At 38.3% G+C, this 23,514-nt stretch overlaps 1 protein-coding gene across 4 annotated transcripts in view; it reads right to left on the bottom strand.

Moving 5' to 3' along the window:
* The window catches only part of PUDP (pseudouridine 5'-phosphatase), an 87,244-nt gene that overhangs the window by 29,905 nt on the left and 33,825 nt on the right, over positions 1-23,514 (bottom strand). For 2 of the 4 annotated variants that reach the window (XM_066982599.1, XM_048051684.2), the window contains 2 exons: positions 19,302-19,520; positions 8,796-9,025 (listed from right to left, as the gene is read on the bottom strand). In XM_066982599.1, the coding sequence (XP_066838700.1) occupies positions 8,796-9,025; positions 19,302-19,520 (449 nt within the window). Of the gene's footprint in view, positions 1-2,414; positions 4,107-7,153; positions 7,298-8,795; positions 9,026-19,301; positions 19,521-23,514 lie in introns of those variants that run through there. The other 2 variants (XR_010826495.1, XR_010826494.1) reach the window with 2 other exon arrangements.

The following is a 23,514-nucleotide window of genomic DNA, read 5'->3' as shown; positions in this document are numbered from 1 at the left end:
AAAACAACTGCTTTTCCAACAGGGAAAAAAAAATAAAGTCATCCTGTTTATTATTTTGCACTGTCCCATAATAGCAGGAATTCAAGAGCTATGTCAGCAACGCATCCTAAGTACTGGAATCACACCTTGCTCAAATGCAGTCTAGAAACGTCTTCAGACCCACTGCAGAGCAAGAAAAGTAAAAGCTTTATGAATTAAGGAAAAAGTTTAAGTCAAGAACCTTCCTGAGAAAACAACAGCTGGTGTATACTGTGGTAACTAGGACAGTTCCCAGGGAAACCTGTGAACTGGAAGACTGAAATCAGGTTGAACAGTGTTCAAAAGGCTATTTTTCCCATTTTTTTTTGAGGAAATATTCTATACTGTGGACAAGATACGGGCAACTCTCTCCTCTGGTCTGCTTCAGAAGAAACCTTTAGTCCCAAGTTGCTACTAAATTGTCTATGGAGCCAATTTTTCTTCATGTTCTAGGAGTGAGACCTGGAACAACTTTTCCAATTATGCTTTGCAAAAGATTAACTGGAAGAGATGTATAGTTCCTGACAAACAGACATTGGCTGCTCAGATGATGCAATTTTAGACATGTTTCTCAAAAAAACCTATAAAGTTAGAAAGGGAGACTCCTAATGTGTTTGGCACCTCATCTTGGTTAGAAGGCAGACAAGTGAAAATATCTGGATCTCAAGTCAACTGATATACCCTTTCAGTTTTCATTTACTATCATCACTTAAGGGTATATCTGCATGGAACAACCAAACTAATTTGGATACATAAATAAAATGACATACTTCATCCATCTCCCAGTCACCCTACATAAACTTAACAGTAAAATCTGTCATACGTAACCTTAAATTGCCAAGGGAGTGAACTCTGCTTTTGCTGTAAACCTGAGTCAACACAGTTACAGCCTTTCCAAGCCCTCATGCAGAGGTTGGTGGATTTACAGCCTTGAAACAGTTACCCAGTAGACCCACCATCGTCCAGGGGTGCCATCCCCACCACACAATACACCTTCCAAGGGAGGTTTTTTTCTGCTTCACATGGAAGTTGGCCACTATACAGCACAGGATGAAAGGATAAGGGGGATATTGAGAGGGCAAAACCTTGCATGTAAGAGACTCCAAACGAGAACTCTGAGAAAATTGTGAGGAAACAATCTCCGAAAAAGCACAACAAGTAAACACACTCACTAGAAATACCCATAAGGTAAGAATCTAGCCACCCCATACCTTCAACAAGGGTATACTAACTGCCTGGCTATGCAGGAATCGGCATCAACAAATCAGATGACACAGGCTCTAACTCATAAACAGCTTCATCTGAATTCATTAATGAATGGTAATTACATCAGTACAGACAAGAAAGTCAAACAGCTTCAGAAGAAAAGGCCCAAATTCTGCCTTCTACTCAAAAATGTACCAGCAGCTTGAAAGGGTAGTGGAATGAGTAGTGGAACAACATTCTCCCCTCTTACTCCACAAGTGGCCGCTGGCACAAGCAGCATTTGCTTCTGTACAGCACACAACGCACATTGAACAACGGTCATCTACTACAAATGCCACTTCATTTGTGCCACTGACTGCAGCTTAATGCTTTGAAAATTGGGTGTACTATGACCATTATAATCACAGGTTCTATCACTGGAAAAAGCACATACCTAGCAATATGCTAACATAACTGATAAAAACTGAGTCCAAGGAGACAAAACAGCAGAGTATGGGTATGTCACAATAGTTTAAAGCGTGTGAAAGTGTTTCAGATGAGGAAAAACTGGTAATGTAGGCCTATGCAAAGAAAAGACTAGAGCCAAGGTTAAAGAGACAGCTATTCATGCACATTTGAACTACATTGAAAAATGTCCATGTATTTTTGCATTTAAAGCTTTTGTTAGTTCTAAAATAAAATGTCTGATTTGCAAATTGTAAACATTCAAGAAAAAGTACATGCCAATTTATTTAAAAAATGGAAAAGGGGCAGATTATGATGACTAAATTACATGACTTCAACAGCAGGTATCCCAATTTACAGCTCAATACACCATCTAGAATGACTGTTCGTGCCTTTGTAATTTCTGTACCTTATTTAGAGTTCTCCTAATAAATTCAATCTCCAGCTATACATAAGAAATAATAAAAACACCACTAATAACTAGTTATCTGAAAACCATAATGACTGAAATACATATACTACATGCACACAGTAGAAATGGTGAAGTTAATGGAAAAATAAAGGAGAAAAATTTAAATAATAATAATTTTTTTTAAAAAATCATAGAATCACAGAATGGTTAGGGTTGGAAGGGACCTTGAAGACCATCTAATTCCACCCCCCTGCACCCCCCACCCCCCCCCCCCCCGCCACGGGCAGGGACACCTCCCACTAGATCAGATTGCTCAAAGCCCCATCCAGTCTGGTCTTAAACACTTCCAGGGTGTTGTGGTTTAACCCGGCTGGCAGCTAAACACCACACAGCCGTTCGCTCACCCTCCCCCCTCCCTCTCTGGGATGGGGGAGAGAAACGGGAAAGCCTGTGAGTTGAGATAAAGACAGTTTATTAAGACAGGAATATAATAATAACAATAATAGTGATAATGATAATAGTATTAACAATAATAATGTGTAAGAAAACAAGTGATGCACAATGCAATTGCTCACCACCCGCTGACCGATGCCCAGCCTATTCCCGAGCAGCCGGCCCCCCCACCCCGGCCAGCCACCCCTATATATTGTTTAGCATGACGTCAGATGGTATGGAATACCCCTTTGGCCAGTTTGGGTCAGCTGTCCTGGGTCTGTCCCCTCCCAGCTCCTGCTGCACCCCCAGCCTGCTCGCTGGCAGGACAGAGAGAGAAGCCAAAAAGTCCTTGGCCTGGTGTAAACACTGCTTTGCAATAATTAAAACATCAGCATGTTATCAGCGCTCTTCTCATCCTAATCCAAAACATAGCACCCTACCAGCTACTAGGAGGAGAATTAACTCTGTCCTAACTGGAACCAGGACACAGGGATGGGCACCCACAGCTTCTCTAGGAAACCTGTTCCAGTGCCTCATAACTTCCATTGTAAAAAAATCCAAATAGCTAAACTAAATCTACCTTCTTGTAGTTTAAAGCCATTACCCCTTGTCCTATTACTATACTCCCTGACAAAGAGTCCTTTTTCAGCTTTCTTGTAGGCCCACTTTAAGTACTGAAAGGGTGCAATGAGGTCTCTCTGGGAGCCTTCTCTTACTCAGGCTGAACAACCCCAGCTCTCTCAGCCTGTCTTTGTAGGAGAGGTGCTCCAACCCTTTGATCATCTTTGTGGCCCTCCTCTGAACTCATTCTAATATGTCCATGTCCTTTTTGTGCTGGGGGCCCCAGAGCTGAATGCAACACTCCAGGTGCAGTCTCACGAGAGCAGAGCAGAGGGGGAGAATCAACTCCCTTGACCTGCTGGCCACACTTCTTTTGGTGCAGCCCAGGATATGGTTGGCTTTCTGGGCTGCAAGCGCACATTGCTGGCTCATCACATTGAGCTTCTCATCAACCAACACCAAGTTCTTTTCCTCCATCCATTCTCTACACAGTTCATATTTGTGCTTGGGATCGTCCCAGCCCAGGTGCAGGACCTTCCACTTGGCCTTGCTGAACAGCATGGAGTTTGCACAGGCCCACCTCCCAGGTCCCTCTTGATAGCATCCCATCCCTCCAGCATGTCAACCACCCCACACAGCTTGGTGTCATTGGCAAACTTGCTGAGGGTGCACTCAATCCCAGTGTTATGTCACCAACAAAGATGTTAAATAGCGCCAGTCCCAATACCAAGCCTTGAGAGGAACACCTCTTGTTACTGATCTCCACCTGGACACTGAGCCATTGACTGCAATTCTTTGAGTGTAACCATCCAGACAATTGCTTACCCACAGAGTGGTCCACCCTCATCCATAGAGATGATATATCTTATATGTAGCTTATAGCATCAGGGACAGTGTCAAATGCTTTGCACAAGTCCAGGCAGATGATGTCAGCTGCGCTTCCCCCATCCACCAATGCTGTAATCCCATTGTAGAAGGCTACCAGATTTATCAGGCACAGTCTGCCTTTAGTGAAGCCATGTTGACTTCACTGATGAAAGGATAAGAAATAAAATTTTGGTTTTTAACATACTTTTACACAAGCTCAGAGTAGTGGTGGTCACATTAAGTGCCTTATCAGTCTTCTAACCCTTTATTTTCCTTGTACAATATAGACTAATATTACAACATGGTCTCAGTGTTCAGAATTTCTATTACTTTCTCACCACATCTTTTGTAGGAAAAAATTTCTCTTTGAACTTCTTTTTTCTATGACACAAAGAGTCCACTGAGACTCATAACTTCTAATGCCATTTAATTTTTAATGATCTCTCACTAGATTTGGTACAGAGATTATTCATAACTGTGGGATCAATTAATTAATTAGAAATGGAATAGACCGCAAAGAAATACAGTATTTTAAATTAATACAAAGATTTAAATCATTTGGAATTTTTTAAATAGAACAGGCTGATTCTTCATAATAGAGTTATGACCACTTATCTTACTCCAACATTTTCTTCTTTTTAATGGAAGGATACGAATGGTATTTGTTTGTTTTTAACTGCGCCGCTTTTATTTTACAGAAAAAGTATACGCAAAACTGCCAAAGTATTGAGAAGAAAGGCCTTAACCCTCCACATCTTGAAGCACGTAAATAATTAATTCATGTATTTTTAATGACATGAATATATTGAAAGTATGTTTAAATGTTTGCATGAGAATGTCTGAAGTTCTCTGAGCTAGAGCCATATTTGAAATATATTTAATAGCATAAAATTTGTTACCATGAAACAAAATTTCCTCAAGATAGCACTGAAAACTTACAGTTGATATATTTTATGTATACATACACAGCAATAGAAAGTTTTTTAAAATTCTAATATTTATAAATTCAAAAAATATGTTTTTAAATAATTTAACTCCTTTAATTCAAACTGGAACAAAAACCATCATTTATCGAAAACGTTTTTGTTTCCTTACTTTTTTTCAGATCAAGCTGGTGAACTGTATAGCTAGTTTTTTACCAAGTTTCAAAGCACTGTCATCAATGAAATTCTGCTTTTGCAGCACATTCTAAAGGTTCCTTTAAAAGGGATTCCCTTTGTAAAAATCTGAATCATAGCAAAACACTAAATAACTAATTCTAAGACAATTAGAACTAACTTGTTTTGCAAATTATGTTCATATAAAGGTGGGAAAATAATGATGATAAAAACACTTTTCTTTTTGTGTGTGTGTGTAAATAATTGTCTAAATAAAATATATGAAAAGGAACACAATGTTTGGAACAGTGTGGCCTGAAATCTCTACAATATTCAAGCACAAATTGTTTCTCAGGCTACATATGTACAGCTCCATCTGGTTTGGACACAAGTTTCATTTGTGTATTTGAAAGCAGAATTTGGCATGTATTAAAATAAAACAAAAACTTGCATTTAGTAAAAGACAAAAACACTAGTATTCAACTGCAGATCATATTCTGATTACCTGACAGATTTAGTTAATAATTTATATGACTATGTGTCATATGTGTTAATAGTGCTGTAAGTTCATATAAAACTTCATGTATCAAAAACCAGTAAGGCTTAGGCTGAATTTGCAGTGTGTATCTTGTTTGAAATTTCTGTTCTCACCATTATGCTTATTAAATCCCTAGTTAACTAAAGAATGAAAAAAAAAAAAAGGCCAAAATTTAAGAAATTCCCAGATGGACAACTCTGACCCCCCTTCAGTTATACTACAGTAGCCATCATACCCATTTTTATCTGATTTTAGAACTGCCTCCTTATAGAAGGCTGTCCGAGGCTGATATATCACTACAGCTAAGTTCTGGATTTGGTCTTCTACAGCTATGTTGTATTTTTGGCTTGGATTATTAGTGTAGTTTTGAAGTATGTCTCCTGACAGTCCTCAGTGGGTATGTGATGTGTTTCACTGAACAGTTTTTGTGTGTACTAGATTGTTTTAGTGGGAAGCTAACTGGAAGTTCTCTCCAGGTACATATTAAATGATCTCCAACCCTTGAGTGTGGGGTTGGTATTTTAATTTTTTTTTTGTATTGTTTTGTTTTTTGTTTTAATGATTTTATCTCTTAAAATTATGATCATCTTGTGACTTTTCTGAAATAGAGACACAAACTAAGAGCACTGGGAAAGCTGTCCCTCTAGATATTAGGCTCCTCACATGTGCAGATGACTAAACTGGGAGGAGCTGTTGACTCCATTAAGAGCAGAGAAATCATGACAAATTAGAGGTCCTGGCAATCACCAACAATATAAAGTTTAACAAAAGCAAGTGATGGATTCTGCACCTGGGATGGGGTAACCCTGGCTATACATACAGACTAGGGGACAAAAGGTTGGCGAGCAGCCCTGTAGAAAGGGATCTGGGGGTTCTGGCTGGTGGCAAGTTGAACGTGAGCCAGCAGTGTGCCCTGGAAGCCAAACAGGCTAGCTATTGCCTTGGGTGCAACACACACAGCACTGCTAGCCGGTCAAGGGCAGGGATTATCCCACCTTGCTCTGTGCTGGTACACCTTCGAGTACTGTGTGCAGTTTTGGGTTCCACAGTATAAAACGGACATAAAACTATTAAAGAGCTTCCAAAGAAGGGCAACAAAGATGGTGAAGAGGACAAGACATATGAGGAGCAGCTGAGGCCCCTTGGTTTGCTCAGCCCAGAGCAGAGCAGGCTGAGGGGAGGCCTCATGGCGGCCTGCAGCTTCCTCACGAGGGCAGCGGAGGGGCAGGCGCTGAGCTCTGCTCTCTGGGGACAGCGACAGGACCCGAGGGAACGGCATGGAGCCAGGACTGGGGAGGGTCAGGCTGGGTGTTAGGAAAAGGTTCTGCACCCAGAGGGTGGTTGGGCACTGGGACAGGCTCCCCAGGGAAGTGATCACAGAACCGAGGCTGCCAGAGTTCAAGAAGCATTTAGACAATGCTCTGAGACAGATGGTCTCATTTTTGGGTGCTCCTGTGTGGAGCTAGGAGTTGGACGCAATGACCCTTTTGGGTCCTTTTCAACTCAGGATATTTTTATGATTCTATGAATAACGTTTAATTTGTCACTACCACAACTAACATTACATTTCCTTACCTGTCCTTCAGATATGACACCAAGTATGTCCTGTCTTTATATCAATTCTCAATACCTTTTGCTCTTTTACTTTCAGAATTATAGAACATCTTACACCAACATCTCCATCCAACTGAAATGTATCCAATAAGCACCTTTGTCATCCTGTTTCACAAAAAGAGATGCCAGACAGCATTACAGGAGCATAACTTGATCTTATATGCTCTGGACATACAGTTAAAGAAGAGAATAATTTTCTATGAAAGCAACATTAAGCTGCGGTTTCACAGTAGAGCAAGAGAGAACTACAAAAACAGTGTAACAAAACTTTGCTACATGTTTTTAACTCACCTCTCACTTTCTCCAAAATCCTGGGTTATTGTTTCCCAATATTCACTCTCAGGTAAGCATTAATATATTCTAAATACATAACTACTGGACTCTGTTGTAGATTTACAGCCTTGCTACTCAGATTCTGCAGCATTCTGCAGCATTTGGAATATACCATACAACGCCTACACACACAAAAACCTAACATATCCACACAGTAGTCATCTGCATGAATATGGTCAAGTATATTGGGGGTAATTTTTTCAAATGAAGTTGATACACATACACAGAATGACAAGAGGACTTGCAAGAGAAAAAAAAAATTGATGGTTAACACTGCTCATATTATGCTACATTCACTGCAACGTATTTCACCAATTCCCAGATAGCAAAAATACCATTTGGGCTCCGGATGAGAATTTAAAGCATGAAAGGCTGAGGAATCCTAGCTAATCGTTCCATATATATTTGTGTACACATTTCTTCTCAACAACCCTACTGAGAAATCAGTAATCACAGTCTAACCCACTTAAAGTTGTTTCTTAAAAATTAGTATCTAATGCATTTTTCTGCAGTAATGAAACTCCTAAACTTCAGAACTTATGTTTCATCAGGATAGACAAGAAGTGAAAAAAAATATTTTAAGAAGAATGGCAATTTAGTTTGAAATATAAGTGAACACATCGCTTTAACTGAGTACCAATTTATCTTTCGGATATTCTCCCTACAGATTTCTATTTCAAAATTAAGTCTGGAAAGTTATATATGAGAGAGAATCTACACATCTCAACTACTTGGGAAAGATTGCTCAAACTGATCGGTTTTAAATCAGAAAAAAAAATGTATATGATCTCAAAGATTTAGAATGGAAGAGGAAAGAGATGGCTTAGAAAAATATATACCCTCTTTACAAAGAAGTGTATTTAATGTTTAGATACTTAAAAGGTAAATCAGCCACAAAAGTATGAAAAGCAAACTGATCTATGTTTAAATAACTGTTTCTAAACTTTGAGTAGTGAAGTTATGCTTGCAGATTTATGCAGAGAGAGAAAAATCATTAAACTTTCCTGTTACTACACAGGACCACGCAGTAAATCAGAGCAATCTGCATTACAAACTTCATATACACTGAAAGGAAAAAATGCTTCCCAACAACCTCTAGCTTAAACAATATAAACATCAAAAAAAAAAAAGTTGCTGACTTTTCAAATGTTTGTATTAAATCTTAACCTAAACATTTATCATAGTCAATCAATCAGTAAATAAAAATTGAAATGTAGCCTGGACAGTATACCCCTAACTTTTCAGTTCATTTATTACCTCCCCTCCTTACCTTCTCTGGAGCTGCAGGAGGGTGAAATCTCTTTGCACAAACTAGGAAACCATCAGGCTGTGGTTTGCCACTCTTCACCTCAGGGTCATCTCCCAACACAATATGATGAAAAAGACCAAAGAAGTCTTTGTGTCTGGCTGTTTTCATCTGAAATGTCACTTCAGCTGAGCTAGTGGCAACAGCTATGGGTATGTTGTGCTTGTGTAAATGCCGGATCAGCTTATCAACCCCTGCAAGACAAATACATATGTACATTATATATATATATATGTATATATGCATATACATAGGTATACGTATTAATATTTTTACTTAATTACAACACATTTGGCAATACTTCAACAATGTTGTCATACTGAATATAACATTCTACTTTGATCATTTAAGTGTCAAAGAGAATTCTTGTTACGTCTGAAATGTTCTTGCTCCATGCAAAGATCATGGAATATTCCTCAAAGTATATATTTATTCTGTCATCATGGTGCTTTTCTCAAAATATGCCAAAAATTACTTGAATATCATTGCATCTGTATACCCATCCCAATCTAATTCAGTAAGGTCCTCAACATTATATATGTTCATTATTTCAAATTCTCTTTAAGTGGAAGAAAAACACACAGGGAAACACTTTCTTTTCACATATATACCTGGAGTTATGCTCCTAGAAAACAAAAAAGAAATACATAGATATATAGATGGATGGATCAAGGTCAAAAAATATGCTCTTCTCACTGACTGGTATAGTCTTTAATTTCTGAAGCAGATAACCAACTGGCTTAAACCAGCCCCTAAGAGTGCTCAGTTTCTCTTCAGCAATTACTAGAGAAAGTAACTGGGCAGAATAGAGGAGTTGTCAATCACAGTTGTTAGTACCAGAGCTTTATCTGTTGATGCTGTGAACCCAGAGTAACGAACACCTTGAACATAATAGGTAGAACCTTTTATCTGATCCAATCTTCTAGTGAAGGTTAATGTAGGGAAAAGTGGAAACATGGCAGCCTGTGTAAGAAGGAAACACACTTCACTATTCAGTGCAGATTTTGAGTTTCTTGTGCAAAGGTCTCCATGTTTCTTCACAGCAGCATTCTGAATGCAGGTTACCTCTCTTCAGATAACTAGTTTTCTTCAGTCCCACAGCTTCAGCTCATCTATCAGTGTATGTTTACTCTAAATTTCTATTGGAGGTAGCCAGCCACAGAAAAGCACTGTTGCTGAAAGGTCATTTCTTCAGGGTTCTCCCTTATATTCCCTCAGCACTTCTCATGATTCCAGTGTGTAAATATGCGTGTGTACATGTTTACTTTCTCTTTTTGACTGTCCTACCTAAAAGGGAGCTAGAATGCAGCTGTCCCTAACACTTTCAGAGAGCAAAGATTTACGTTACTCAGAAAGTGCACTTTAAAAATGTCTTTAAAATGATTACTTGAATATGTGTAAACAGCAAGATAGGTTAGAAAAAAATAAATATACAATGGGAAAATCAGCTGTGTGGAAAAAAAATAAACTGCATATGGAAGAATAGCTTGAATAACTTAGCAAGATGAAGACAGTAGCAGTAGAAAAATATTTTCATTCAATGTTTGTTATTTCTTTGGAAAAAGCTATATATCAACAAAATCCATTTTTGTTTGAGTCAATTACCACCAATATAGCTCTAGACAGTTACCAACACATTGAATTACTAATATGATTACTGTACTAATTCAGCATATAATTCTTTATTAGGAAGATAATATCTTTTTTAGTATCTTCCTTTTGCCTTTTTTTCCTCTGATGATGGGGAAATGGGGAAAATGGGGGAAATGGGGAAATGATTTAAAATGGGGGAAATGGGGAAATGGGGAAATGATTTAAAGATACAGAACAAGCTTCCACTGGCACATACTTTGTTGCTAAATTCACCTATAGCTACAAAGAATTTTCAAATGAAGACTTCAGTTACCTCAAAAACAACCAATCAAAAATGCAATGTCTCTGAAGAAGTATGATGGACGTTCCTGTGAACTCACTAACTTCCTACTTACTACCATGTAAGTATCAAGGTCCATCCACCACAGAAGGACCCACCTGCTAGGCTTCTTCAGACCATCCTCTACCCCTCCCGCTGAAAGTTCAGCCACGTGGAGCAATTCATTTTTTTCTTTTAGCCTTCAAGCAGTCATTGATTAAAAACAATAAAAACAAAAAAAGAAAGAACAAAAGAAATAAAGTTCCCCATTTTTCCAGCATGAGTATATATTCTTGATATACTACATACACAATCACAAACCTAGAGAGAACAGCATAATTTCCTTCAAGAAATCATAACAGGATCAGGAATATATATCTTACTTTGTTATACTTTATTTCCAAATGTACTCTTTTCGTTTTAAATCATCAAACAGGTAAATAATGTTTCTTTCCTCTATCCCTAATAAGTTCTAAAACAGACACAGAAGCTTACTATATTTCACATGCAATAGTTACACACTGATGCCTATTGGAAAGAAATTAGGTAAAAAGAATTCTAAGCTAAATTTAGGTAAAGAAGCAAAAAAGGAGGATCAACTTTAAACATCAGCATGTTTAAAAACAGATTAATCACAAATGTCAATGAAGTTAGCAACTCTGAAAGAGAAAAAAAATAAAATAAAACCTAAACCAATAGAAAGGAGTGATTTCTCCTGAGACCACGAACACATTTTGAAAAAAAAAGAGATCAATACTTTTTTTTCTGAAAGTTGCAACATATAGAATGTATACATTATTTTATTTTATTTTTGAAGCAAATATTATTCCTCCACTAGTCTCCCAATGTGCTCTTCATTCTCTTTAGAGTCTGCTGAAACCACAGTAACAACTAACACACTGGATCAACTGAGAAACTTAAATTAAGACTTACCCTGAACAACAACAAAATCCTTGGGCTAACTCGCATTTTCCTTTTCAGTGACCAATACAAACATGTAGTGCAAAAGTTCAGGAAACCAAAAAACGCCACATTAAAATGGTTTGTCTAAAATAGTTCCTTTATAATTATTTATGTGCTCTTACAACATTGTATTCTACATGATTTTGTTTCCCCCCACAGATTCACAGAATGGCTGAGACTGGAAGGGAGCTCTGGAGCTCATCTGGTCCAGCCCCCCTGCTCAAGCTGAGTCACCTAAAGCTGGCTGACCAGGACCACATCCAGGCAGTTTTTTAAGATCTCCAGGGAGGAAGACTCCACAACCTCTCTCTGGGCAACCGCAACCCGCACAGCAAAGAAGTGTTTCCCGGTGTTCAGACAGAACCTGTTTGTGCCCACTGCCTCTTGTCCTGGCACTGGGCACCACTAAGCCCAGCCTGGCTCTATTCTCTCAGCATCCTTCCTTCAGGTATTCATACTCACTGACGAGATCCCCTCGAGCCTCCTATTCTCCAGACTGAGCAGACCCAGCTATCTCAGCCTCTCCTCATAGGAGACATGCACCAGTCCCTTGTTCAACTTGATAGCCCTACACTGGGCTGTTTCCAGTATGTCTCTTGTACTGGGAGCCCCAGAACTGGACACAGCACTCCAGGTGTGGCCTCACCAAGCTGAGTAGAAGGGGAGGATCATCTCTCTTGACCTGCTGGCAATACCTGGCCTAATGCAGCCAAGAATACTGTTAGCCTTCTTAGTAGCAAGGGCGCATTGCTGACTCATGTCCAACTTGCCCTTTTCTGTCACCCTGCTTTCCAGCTGGGTGGCCACTGGTGCCTGGGGTTGTTCCTCCCCAGGTGTAGGACTCTGCATTTCTACTTGTTGAACTTCATGGGATTCTTGTCAATCCACCTCTCCAGCTTGTTGGGGTCCCTCTGAATGGCAGCATGGCCCTCTGGTGAGTCAGCCAGTCCCTCCAGTTCCGTATCATCTGAGGGTGCACTCTACCCCATCATCCAGATTGTTAATGAAGGTGTTAAACAGGACTGGACCCAGTACTAACCCCTGGGGTATTCTACTTGTTGCTGGCCTCCAACTAGACTTTGCACCACTGACCACTACCCTCCAGGCTTGGCTGTCCAGCCAACCTTTTCAATCCACCTCATTATCTGCTCATCCAGCCCATACTTCAACAGCGTCTCCACGAGGACCTTATGGAGGACAGTGTCAAAGGCCTTACATGAAGCCCAGGAAGACAATATGCACTGCCCTCTCATTTTCAGTTATCTCCTCTTTTTCATTATCACATTTTATACTAAAATGGCATTATTCATTATGAAGCAAAAATTAATAATACATTTGTAATACCTGTAACCTAACTCAATTTGATGGAAAACAAAGTAAGCTTTGATTTTCCTTTTAGTTTTATACAAATGTGACCTCTGTTTCATACAAGATATTTCAGAATAGTGAATGACATACACATTTTTGCTAGACTTTATTCAGCATACTTCCAAATTGCCCTATCATCCCTTTTTGTCTGTTTTTCTACCACTGAACAGAACACTGTTCTTAACATGCATCACTACTGGAGTTTCAGAGTGAAACCTATTTCCTGTGGAATGCCTCCAGACAAATATGGAGATAATATAAAACTGTTCTATTTTTTTTCCTAGTACAAATTTCCAACCAAACTTCTGTCTTATAAAAAATGTTATATGTTTTTTTCTCTTTTCCTGAAGTGAAGTTTGTATGAATGTGTTATAGTAGACTGTAAGAATGTTTTTTGAGATAGAAAGGAAAATAATGTCCATCACAAACAGGGCAAATATATGAGATGGGAAAAACGATTATTTATTCCACTTCAGCAGTGAACCATAATTTGTTTCTTCTGTTCACCAGCTGAACGTTTTCCATTGTTCATATTTCTGCCTGCAGTCTATTCACTTGAAACCATAACTACACCATCAGGCAGACAATCGCACACTAAGCTCTGCCAGTATCTTAACCTGAAAATCCCCTTTTTGATGGTCTTCTTGGCATGGTCAAAATCCTACAGTCTTGTGGCTTCAGGAATACAGCTGGCTTGCATACAGCAAGCAGAGTGCAAGAACAGTACCACATAAATACTAGGCCTATAGGGACAATCCCACAGTCTTTTCTAAGTGTCTATTACAATCCTAAAATGATGAACATTAACTATGTATGACAAAACCCCTAAAAAATTAATGGAAGTCCCCGAGGCCTTCTCTTAAACAAAAGCATGGGCTGTATACAGGATCACAAGAAGCTAGTATAATAAAATTCACAAGGTAGCTGTTAAGCTTCAAAATTAGATCTCAAATAAGCAAACAGTGGCATTTTCAGGGGCAAATCCTTTCATGAACATCACCATGTACCACACCTCCTGTTCATCTTCCTTGCGTGCCTCCTATGTACTAATTACATATAAACACTAATTAACAGTATTTTAACTACTGTGCAATCCCCTGCTGTAATCCTGGAGCTTGTCTATGCTATGTAGTCCATGCTAATATAACTATTTTTGCAAAGTCTTCTAGCTAAGATGCAGCATATTCTGCAGAAGAAACAAGGCTACAGAGTTGTATTGTTTTAGAGAACACTGTCTTGATCAACAGACTTTTGCCCTGTGCACTGAAATTTTTGTTGGAAAAGGTATACTGGTCACCATGCACTTTCTTCACATAGCTTGCCAACAAATTATGAGCCCAAATACAACTTTACTCTCTTTTTGTAGACCTTCAGCACTCCCTCTAAGATGATCTTTGACACACCTATCACAGTGTTGCTCCTCATTCTCTGTTCCAGAGACAGAGTTAGCTTTCTACTCACACTAACAGCATGAGAGCAGAGGACACCTGACCTCAGGGTCACCAAAACCAAGGCAGTTCAGAGACCCAAATTCAAGTCTACAACATATTACACAAAACAAGTAGTCTGTGAGGCTTCAGTAAGTATTTTGAAAGAAAAGATTTACTGCTGAGAAAATGGATAAAGGAAACGAAAGTGCACCATGCACTGTGTAAATTAACTATGTACATGCATTATGCATGTCTTGTATGATTTATGTCCAGTTGTGCACAAATGGAAATCTTAAGGATAAATATAGCATCTCTATGAAAAGACTGCTCCTCTTTTTCAAAATCATTTGCAGTTACTACAGTGAATGTAATATCAAACCCAACTTTAAGCTCTTCAAGATTTCATCACTCTTTTTAATCAAAGAAAAGCTAACATTGCCACTCAGGGCTTTGTCAAGTTGATTGGATTTCTAGCCAATTCAATGATAATCCTTTAAGATCATAAAAGCAATTCTACGGTAAAAACCTCAGCAGCATCAAAACACAAAAAGCACCCAAAGATAAAAAATATCTTACTGAGAACAATAAGAAGCTGTCTGTTCATCTAAGTAAAAAAAATATATATTTTTTAAAATCAGTTTGTATGTAGTCTGGTGTGCTACAACAGCTCCAAGCCCATCAGCACAGCACTATTCATTATCTGCACATGTTCTCAATCCTCAAGTGAATTTAGCATTGCTGCTGTGATGGTGATAAAGTGACGGAGGTGGGGCTATCCACCACTTGGTGTAATTGCCATGAATCTCATGAGACTGTGGAAATATATCTCTCATATCCACCTGTTTCTTTTTTGTTCTGAGATATCATTTAAAAAATGCTATTTGTAATAGTACATTATTCTTTCACTGAGCTACAAAACTAGAGATGGAAACTAATAACCTACTCCCTAAATTGGAAGTTAGTTGGCTATTAATAAAGAATTCTATCTTCTCATCTTATTGCACTCTAAAGAGTGCCAAAGATTCTTCTGTTGGCATAGAGTCTACCTGTTCACCAAGCCAGTTAACCTTGCCATAGTCTGGACATCCTGACACATATATAGCCATGGAAAAAAATATAAGTTCTAAATTTTACATAATTCAAAGCTTCTGGCAACTGTGTTGATAACTTCCTGGTGAAAGCATTTTTGGGTTGCAATTCTTCAGGACTTACTGCAATGGAGAAATGTTTGAAACCAACCAAATAGACCAGATCATTCCCAGTTTGCAGCTAATTGATGGATCTCCATGGGTTACAGGCTCCCTGAGACCAGCATGGACTCACCAGAGCTTCCTACCATTAAAACAATAATAGCAAGGAAAAGAAAAAACAGACTTCCTACCATGTTGTATAACTGTTAAGGGCACAAACATTAATCAAGGAAACAACAGCTAAGCAAACTAGACTGCTGGTTGAATGGAACAGCTCAAGAAAAAAAAAGACGTAAGGCTTTAAAATAAGTTGTCTGGAACTTGTCACTGGAACTTGTATTACTTTCTTTCTCTTTTTGTAATTTCTGACTGGCTTGATTCGGTACTAAAACTTAGCCTATGAAATTACTTCCTCATGCTTGCAAAAGACAGTCAACCATAACTGAACATGAAAATGGTTTCCTTATCATGTTCTGCACTGGCCGAACAGGAACTGCAAACAAGAAATCCCAGCTATCAGGAAGATGATCCAGTAGTGGAAAACTTCTGAAAGGAGCACACAATCCTTAAGCATCTGTACCTTGTCATGGTGATAAGCCAAAAAGTGCAGACTGCTATGAAATAATGGCATTAATTTCATACCTGTGACATGAGTATAATAGCTATTGGCAGCTGGGTAACTTTGAGTTAGATTTTTCTGGCTGTGTATATACTCTGGGTTTGTGCTAAGCCCCAGTACAGCTATACATGACATGTATAGGCAAATGTACATATGCATGGTTTTCTTCTGTTCCACTTGTCATTCCTTCTGATGGTCTACTTCACGGCAATACAGTACCACGTTTGCAGAAACAGAAAGTCTGCTATGTTCCTCTTGCAGATAACAATGTCTGCACTCTGACAGCAATATTTAGAAAAGCAGCACAAGCAGCAGCCCTGTCATTGTGTCAGCACTGTCTTGAATTAATTCCTTGCCACACTAAATCAAAACTAGCTTACCCTAAGATTCTTTCAGAACCAAAAATAACAATGAAAAACTCTCAAATACTTACTGGAAAAGTCCCTATTAGAAATGGATACATCTTCATAAATTAACTTTGTACTTGACCACAGCTTGATGTATTGAAGATTGCCAGTCAAGTTCAGCCATACTGAAATCTTCCAGCCTGCACTTTCATCCACTAATGTCTCTTAAAACCGTTATACAGTGGCATGGCTTTGATACACACTGTCAGGCAAAACTACCATACCATCCTTAACCATGGCTGACATATCTGTCACTTATTTATTTGAGAATTAAAAGAGTTGTACTACTGGCACAAACGTGTGCATAGCTCATTCTATGGCCAGAAACAAGTGCTGCTTTCCTTGAGTTACTTTTTCAAATATTTTTTGTCATCATTTAGCACTGTTCTCCATCAATTCAAATTTAAATCTTATTTCTTGGAAAAGCTGTAGAAATGGATTGAAAATAGAACCTCACCTACCTATTAACTGCCAAAAAATGGTCATGTCAGAGTCATCTTATACCATTGTTAAATATCATGACAATTAACTTTCACTTTTGTGTATTTACCTAGAACATGAAACACCAGTTTAGTCAGAGAACTTTGTAAGCACAAGACGTCACCACAGCTTTACATCTTTTACAACAGCTGCATTAAGTTCATTCTTAATTAAAGAACATTACGAGACTGTATAAACCTCCAAAGATTACATAAATATCCTCACAAGATATGAAAAGACATGAGAAAGGTATCAGATTAAAAAAATCTGGTTATCAGATTGAAGCACGGGTTAGTCCTTAAATAAAACAAATAGCAAGTAGCTAGTGCCATTTCTTTTTAGATTACTGACATTAATCTGTCTTTCTCAAAATTCATGGCAATTCAGCTTTTACCTCATATAATGCTACCAAGTACAAATGTTATTACTTCACCGACCAAGGCTGCCTTTGCTTCCCACAGCGGCCAGTAAGCATAGTATTTAAGTTCACATCAATTCTGCTTCAGAAAATTGCCTGAAGAGAGTTATCACATATATTTAGTTAAACTGAAAGGATAACCAGTTGAACAATTCTGGTTATGATAAAAACATTCTTATGCTTGTCCCAGTAAGAATTTTGGTTGTTTTGCCTATAATAGTCTAGCTTCAGTGAGCCCAGAATTCACTTTTTCAAGTCAGGAAAAGTGCAAAACTTAATGTTTCCTTTGGCTAATCTGTTCCATCATTTCTCTGTATCTCTTTTCAAGCCAGGTCACCCATGTTATCACAGTCCTCAGCAGACATGGAATATCTACTTAATGGCATCTACTACTTGTGCTGCTCCATTACCATGACTCTTCTTTGAGCCTTCTAACACTTCCATCACCAATCTGTCCATCTGGCATTTTCTAAGCCCGGACTAAAGTGTTTTGTTTGTCTTACAAACAATGTATGTGCAAAGTTAGTCCCAGAAGTTTGACATGAAAAATGAAAACCAAATCCCTCCATCTTTCTTGCTTTCCTAGAGAGTTTAACTAGGCTTATAGTGTTAGCTGGATCTATAAGAGAGAAAGGTGCAATTTCAAAAATCTTGGATATAAAAGGGATCAGCGAGATATATACATAAATTGGCTGCTCAAGAGTCTGAAGTGTTTAAAGCTACCAAATTATACCTTTTATTCTTGATTCTTTTTATTTGTTCCTAACATAACACGTATTTTTAACATTCAGCCTCTTAATGCATTATAAAACTAGGTATAAAAAGGCATCTAAAAATTAAAACATTATCATTAATGTGCTGTGGCAAACAAACATGCATTCTAAGAGAAAAAAAATCCAAAGTTGGACTTGTTTTACTGACATGCAGTTATCTCACTTTAAAATATATACAGATATATTTTATTTCTCCCTCTTTCCCATTCTTTTCACCCATAAATTTTTGACATTTGCTCCAGGATGTTTAACATTGTACAAAAAGTTAACAGCAATTCCAGCTTTTAGTATTCCTTCTCTTATATGACTGAGGATTTTTCTCTAAGCATTCCACATGTAAATGTAATAGAATATAAAAGTACGAATCTTATCTGTGGTGTGAATTCATCCTCTTGCCTATATTGAACCACTCATTTTGGCTTCCTGCACAACCACTGGTAAAAGACAAGTATCTTCCGGAAGTGGTTAAACTTACCTGTCTTAGGACAACCTGAGAAACCCTCCCTCTCCATTGAGGCACAGTTGGCTCAGATGCCATGCTTAAGTTTCAATGTTCACATTAGGAGAGATGAATCTCACCTGAAAAAACCCATTGACACATACATTTGCCTGTACACCAAGAAGTATGTTTGTGCTTAAAGTCGGCTTATGCGCACAGCCAGAGAAAACTAGAGTTACACAGCTGCCAACAACTATTCTAAAGAATATCTAGTTTACAAAACAGAATTTGTATATATTTACATAGGTTTTTTTCTTCTTTTCTTTAAAACACATAGAAAACAGCTGTTCTTCAAGTAAACAAGAAAAAATACTCAGTACCCTTTAACCGGAAGGTAGATTAAAAAATTCTGTCTTGGTTAGCATTTACATAATTCCACAAGTAGTTTATAAACACTGAAAAGAAACATACCTGGCATCAATTCAGCAGTAGGGAATATCTTCTCCTGCTTCATTTTACTTTCGTGTAATAACTCTTCTTTGGTTATTGGCAGATCTAGAACATCTCGAATAATCTGTGCCCCTTCTAGTGCTTTTTTACCCATGACCAATGATTTCACGTCCCAGGTATACTTCTTTCCAAAACGCCCACAGATCTCTTCAAATACCACTGTATACAGACGCTCAGTATCTGCCAAAAAATGATAATAAAAAAGATTACAAACACATGCAGCCAGCTTACAAAGAGGAAGGCATACATGGTCACACAGCAATCTGCCAGAAACAAGAGGGCATATCCAAATGGACAAAATTGCCTCCCTTTACTCACAAACGGGAAGGCAGACTTCATCACCTGAGATCACCTCAGAGGTACCTGGGTTTTTCAAGCTGTCACACCTGAGTTCAGAAAAGGTTTCTGAGGGTCACAACAAAGAACTATCTGGACCTGTTTTTCCATCAACTTTCTTTCCCACTGGCACTCTACTATACAGGTCAGCAGGCAGTGTCTTAATTAAAATACTCTTTATTCTTTGTATAACAAGAAAAGAAGGGAAGGAAATCTGGTACTCAGGGATGTCATTACATATTCCATGTAAATTGAAAAGAAATTAATTAACTATTTAAGAGTGTCTATGAACGGAAGCTTCAGAGTGCCTTCAAAAGACACCACAGTCATTATTACAGTGTTGCTGGCACTTCTGCATTTACATGTGATTACTGAAGCAGAACACCCCCACTTGTATTTCCAGAGGGGTTCTGGCAAGAGTAAACTTCAGGCTGAGTTTTGCCAGTGAAACTATCAGTTTCACTGTGAAAGGTGCTTTTGGTTTCCAAACTCATTTGTTTTTTAAAAATGTCAGCAAACAATCCTTTCTGTCTTCCCACAAAACAAATCATTGAAAAAGAAGGTCAATAACATTTAATTTAAAACCAAATGGAAGAAGAAAAGTCCTTTCAACTCTTGGTTTCACTTCACCAAAGATCCTGAACAGTGGCTTTTCTACCAGTCTGTTTATCTTTTTGAGTGGTCTCCTTTGATACAAAGCAACTGTTGGTAACCATCCTTTAATTTCCTTCTCATGCATTTCTTTGCTTTCTGTGTCTCTAAAGGTATGCTTATTATTATTATCACTTAAACAATGAAAGACAAAAGCAACAAAAGAAAGGAACTGCACTTATGAGATTTGTTTAGAGAGATCAGGGACTTCACTTGTCTCCATGTCCTTTGCCATGTAAAAAATACTATAATAGGGAAAATAAAATAGTGAAATTATTCATGAGCACATTGACTTACTTTCTGAATATATAACAAGTAGGAAACAGCATTTGAATTGTAAGCTTTAACATAGATACTATGAAAAGATATACTACTACTGAAGAAAGAAAAGCAGAGACGATGACTACAATACACCCAAAGACCTTCCCCTGCAGTCTGACAAAATGCTCACTGCTTAACCATAGTAATCTGCTTCTCCCGAGATCAGCAGATGGTTCCGATCTGGAATGAAATGAGAAACATCATTGCACCTATCATTGTGTGAGCACACAGCAGTGCAGAAGACACACTCTGCCACCTGCCAGAACACTCCCCTCCATTTCCCCTTCAGGAGGAATGCTGAGCCAAAGTAGCAGCAAGAGAACTAACGCACCTGCCTGGGATGCTTAACAGAGCAGCGAACATTTCACAAAAACCTCTTCACTTAAAAATGAGAGAAAAATAATAATAGCACCTATACTAGTGTATGCAAATGCTTCTCAAACAGCTACACCTACGGAAAAAATGTTAGGAGTAACCTGGAGAGCCATGAAACGCACGTGAAACGTACCACTACATCATTCTGTATCAGAAGAGACACAAGTGACTTGGCTTTGAAAAGTGCTAAGCCGGCTAGCACCAGGAAGAAAAAAAAACAACTGCTTGCTTGACACTGCCAGGTGGTACTCTCAGCAAGCTGAGATGGTGAGTTTAGAATATAATATTTAAAAATTCACAGTTCTCTCTTTCCTTTCTTTTGATGCATTGATTTTTCTTCACCAGGTGAAGGACAAAACTCTGACCCTAAATTGAAAATTGAAACTGAAAATTAATCCTCATCCTATTAAGCAATATATAACAAACTAAGCCGAAATAAAACAAAACAAGGAATTGAAAAAAAAATTGTAGAACATAAAAATTTTCCTATAGATTTGTGCAATAATTACATTAACCTAATTTGAAAGTGAATGACTCAACTGTATAGCTACTTAATTTAATAGCCTCCTGCATTTTAAATATCAGATACCAGACTTGTGAACTGAATTCTTTTTCTTCTAAAAGAAAGGCTTAACACTGTCCAGATTGCTGACCTAAAAATAATGTTATGCAATGTTACAGTTTGCAGACTGAAGAGCACTCATGACCAGCTTGGAGTCAAATATATTAAAATAATTAATTATTATCCTAATTGTATTGTGTTAGAATGTAGTTCTCTCAACGCTAATCAAAATGTTAAATAAAAATAACCAAACCCTGGCCAACACACAAATAATCAGTGAATATATTTAATTTAAATGTGAGTTAGTCTCACATATTGCTCATGTGCTTAAAGCAACATAAATGCTCAAACAAGCAGATTCTCAGAAAGACTTTTATTCCCTTTCCTTATTTTACTTGCTCAAACAGACATGTTCCACTACAGCACATGAATAAAAACTGAAATCTGGAAAAAGGAAACCACATTCACACTCACACACACACTGCTTAATCGCCAATCAGAATCTGAGGAAACCACTTCTGGAAAAGACACACTTCCTGCATACATTTAACAGATAATGACAAACAATCTTTTTGATTGAGGAAAGCAAAATCTGTATGTCCACCTTCTAAATAGACAGCAGTAACTAAACACTAAATACCAATACAAATTCAAGACTTTCCATTCCCATTCAAACAGAGGAATATCAAAAAACTGGTTAACAAAATGTGAGGCAACACTACAGACGACAGGCAGGTTCTTCAGGGATCCTTGGCAGAATGAAGACTGGCCACAGGGTTGTGGCTATAATTAGAGATTTATTATTATGTAAAAATAAATTAGCAATTAGAGAATTATTATCTACGATTTCTAGCTCTTAATGTAGCATATAGTTACACAGAATTTCCATGGTTCTCATTTACACAGGATTTTCAGCCACCTGGATGGACCCTCTACAGATCAGGTCAACTTCTTATCAACCAGTGCGTGACAATCATAAGTGAGACTCGGAGTTTTCATGAAAGATCACAAGTCACTCAGTCCTCGGAGGCAGAAGACGATGGTGGAGGCCACTGGGATCACAGGTTTTGCTGCCTAGCAGCAGTTCTGGTCTAAGTCCCACTCAGTGCTTGTAGCTGTTTGTATTTACAGCCAGTGCTCCCTGTGCTGTCACATTTCCCTGTTCCAGGACGGGTCTCACCACATCCTGGTGATCCAGCAGTTGGGTATTAATAATATTGATGGGCTTCACCACCCTGTCAATGGGTGTCCCCCACGCTCTCTTGGTGACCCAGCACCTGGGTCTTGATATCACTAATGCCCTTAGCACCCTGACAGTGGGTGTCCTCACAGCCTGGGGCCAGAGAAGGGGAGAGGGAAGGTGGCAGGGGTATACATTAACAGACTGCTTACATATTGTGGATATTTGCTTTATTGCTGGTTATGCTAACCATCCTGCCAAGGGTCAGGAGCAGGGGGTACCAGTCACACGAACACAAGGTAGGCCAGTTTCCTCCCCCACTGTAACAAAAAATAATCCATTACATGTCTGATTAATCAGAGTTCAAGTACAGAAAGCAATCATAATTTCAAATTACTGCAAATCTGCAATACAGTTAGAAATCTAATGCACACACATAGATATAAAACATCGATAAAATAAAACAACCAAGAGGAATTAGAAGTTCAATTAAAGTGCCTACTAGTATCTTAGACACCTTAATTTGTCCAAAACATCCACACACCTGATATTAAAAAAGGAACATTGGCAAGACTCGCACCTGACTAAAACAGCAACTGGAGGCTTAGCCAGATGCCTACAGCATCCCAAATGGTAGCAAACATACGCATTCAAGCAAGTGAATCTGGCCCCAACTGCTAGCTCCCATCAGGAATATTTGTTGAGAAAACAGCAGGACACATGTGGCAGTGGTCTATTCCAACAGAAGG

This window comes from Anser cygnoides, chromosome 1 (assembly GCF_040182565.1).
Source record: "Anser cygnoides isolate HZ-2024a breed goose chromosome 1, Taihu_goose_T2T_genome, whole genome shotgun sequence".
Lineage (NCBI taxonomy): Eukaryota > Metazoa > Chordata > Aves > Anseriformes > Anatidae > Anser > Anser cygnoides.
The sequence above is the reverse complement of the archived record's forward strand: the minus strand, read 5'-3'. Positions and strand labels throughout refer to the sequence as shown.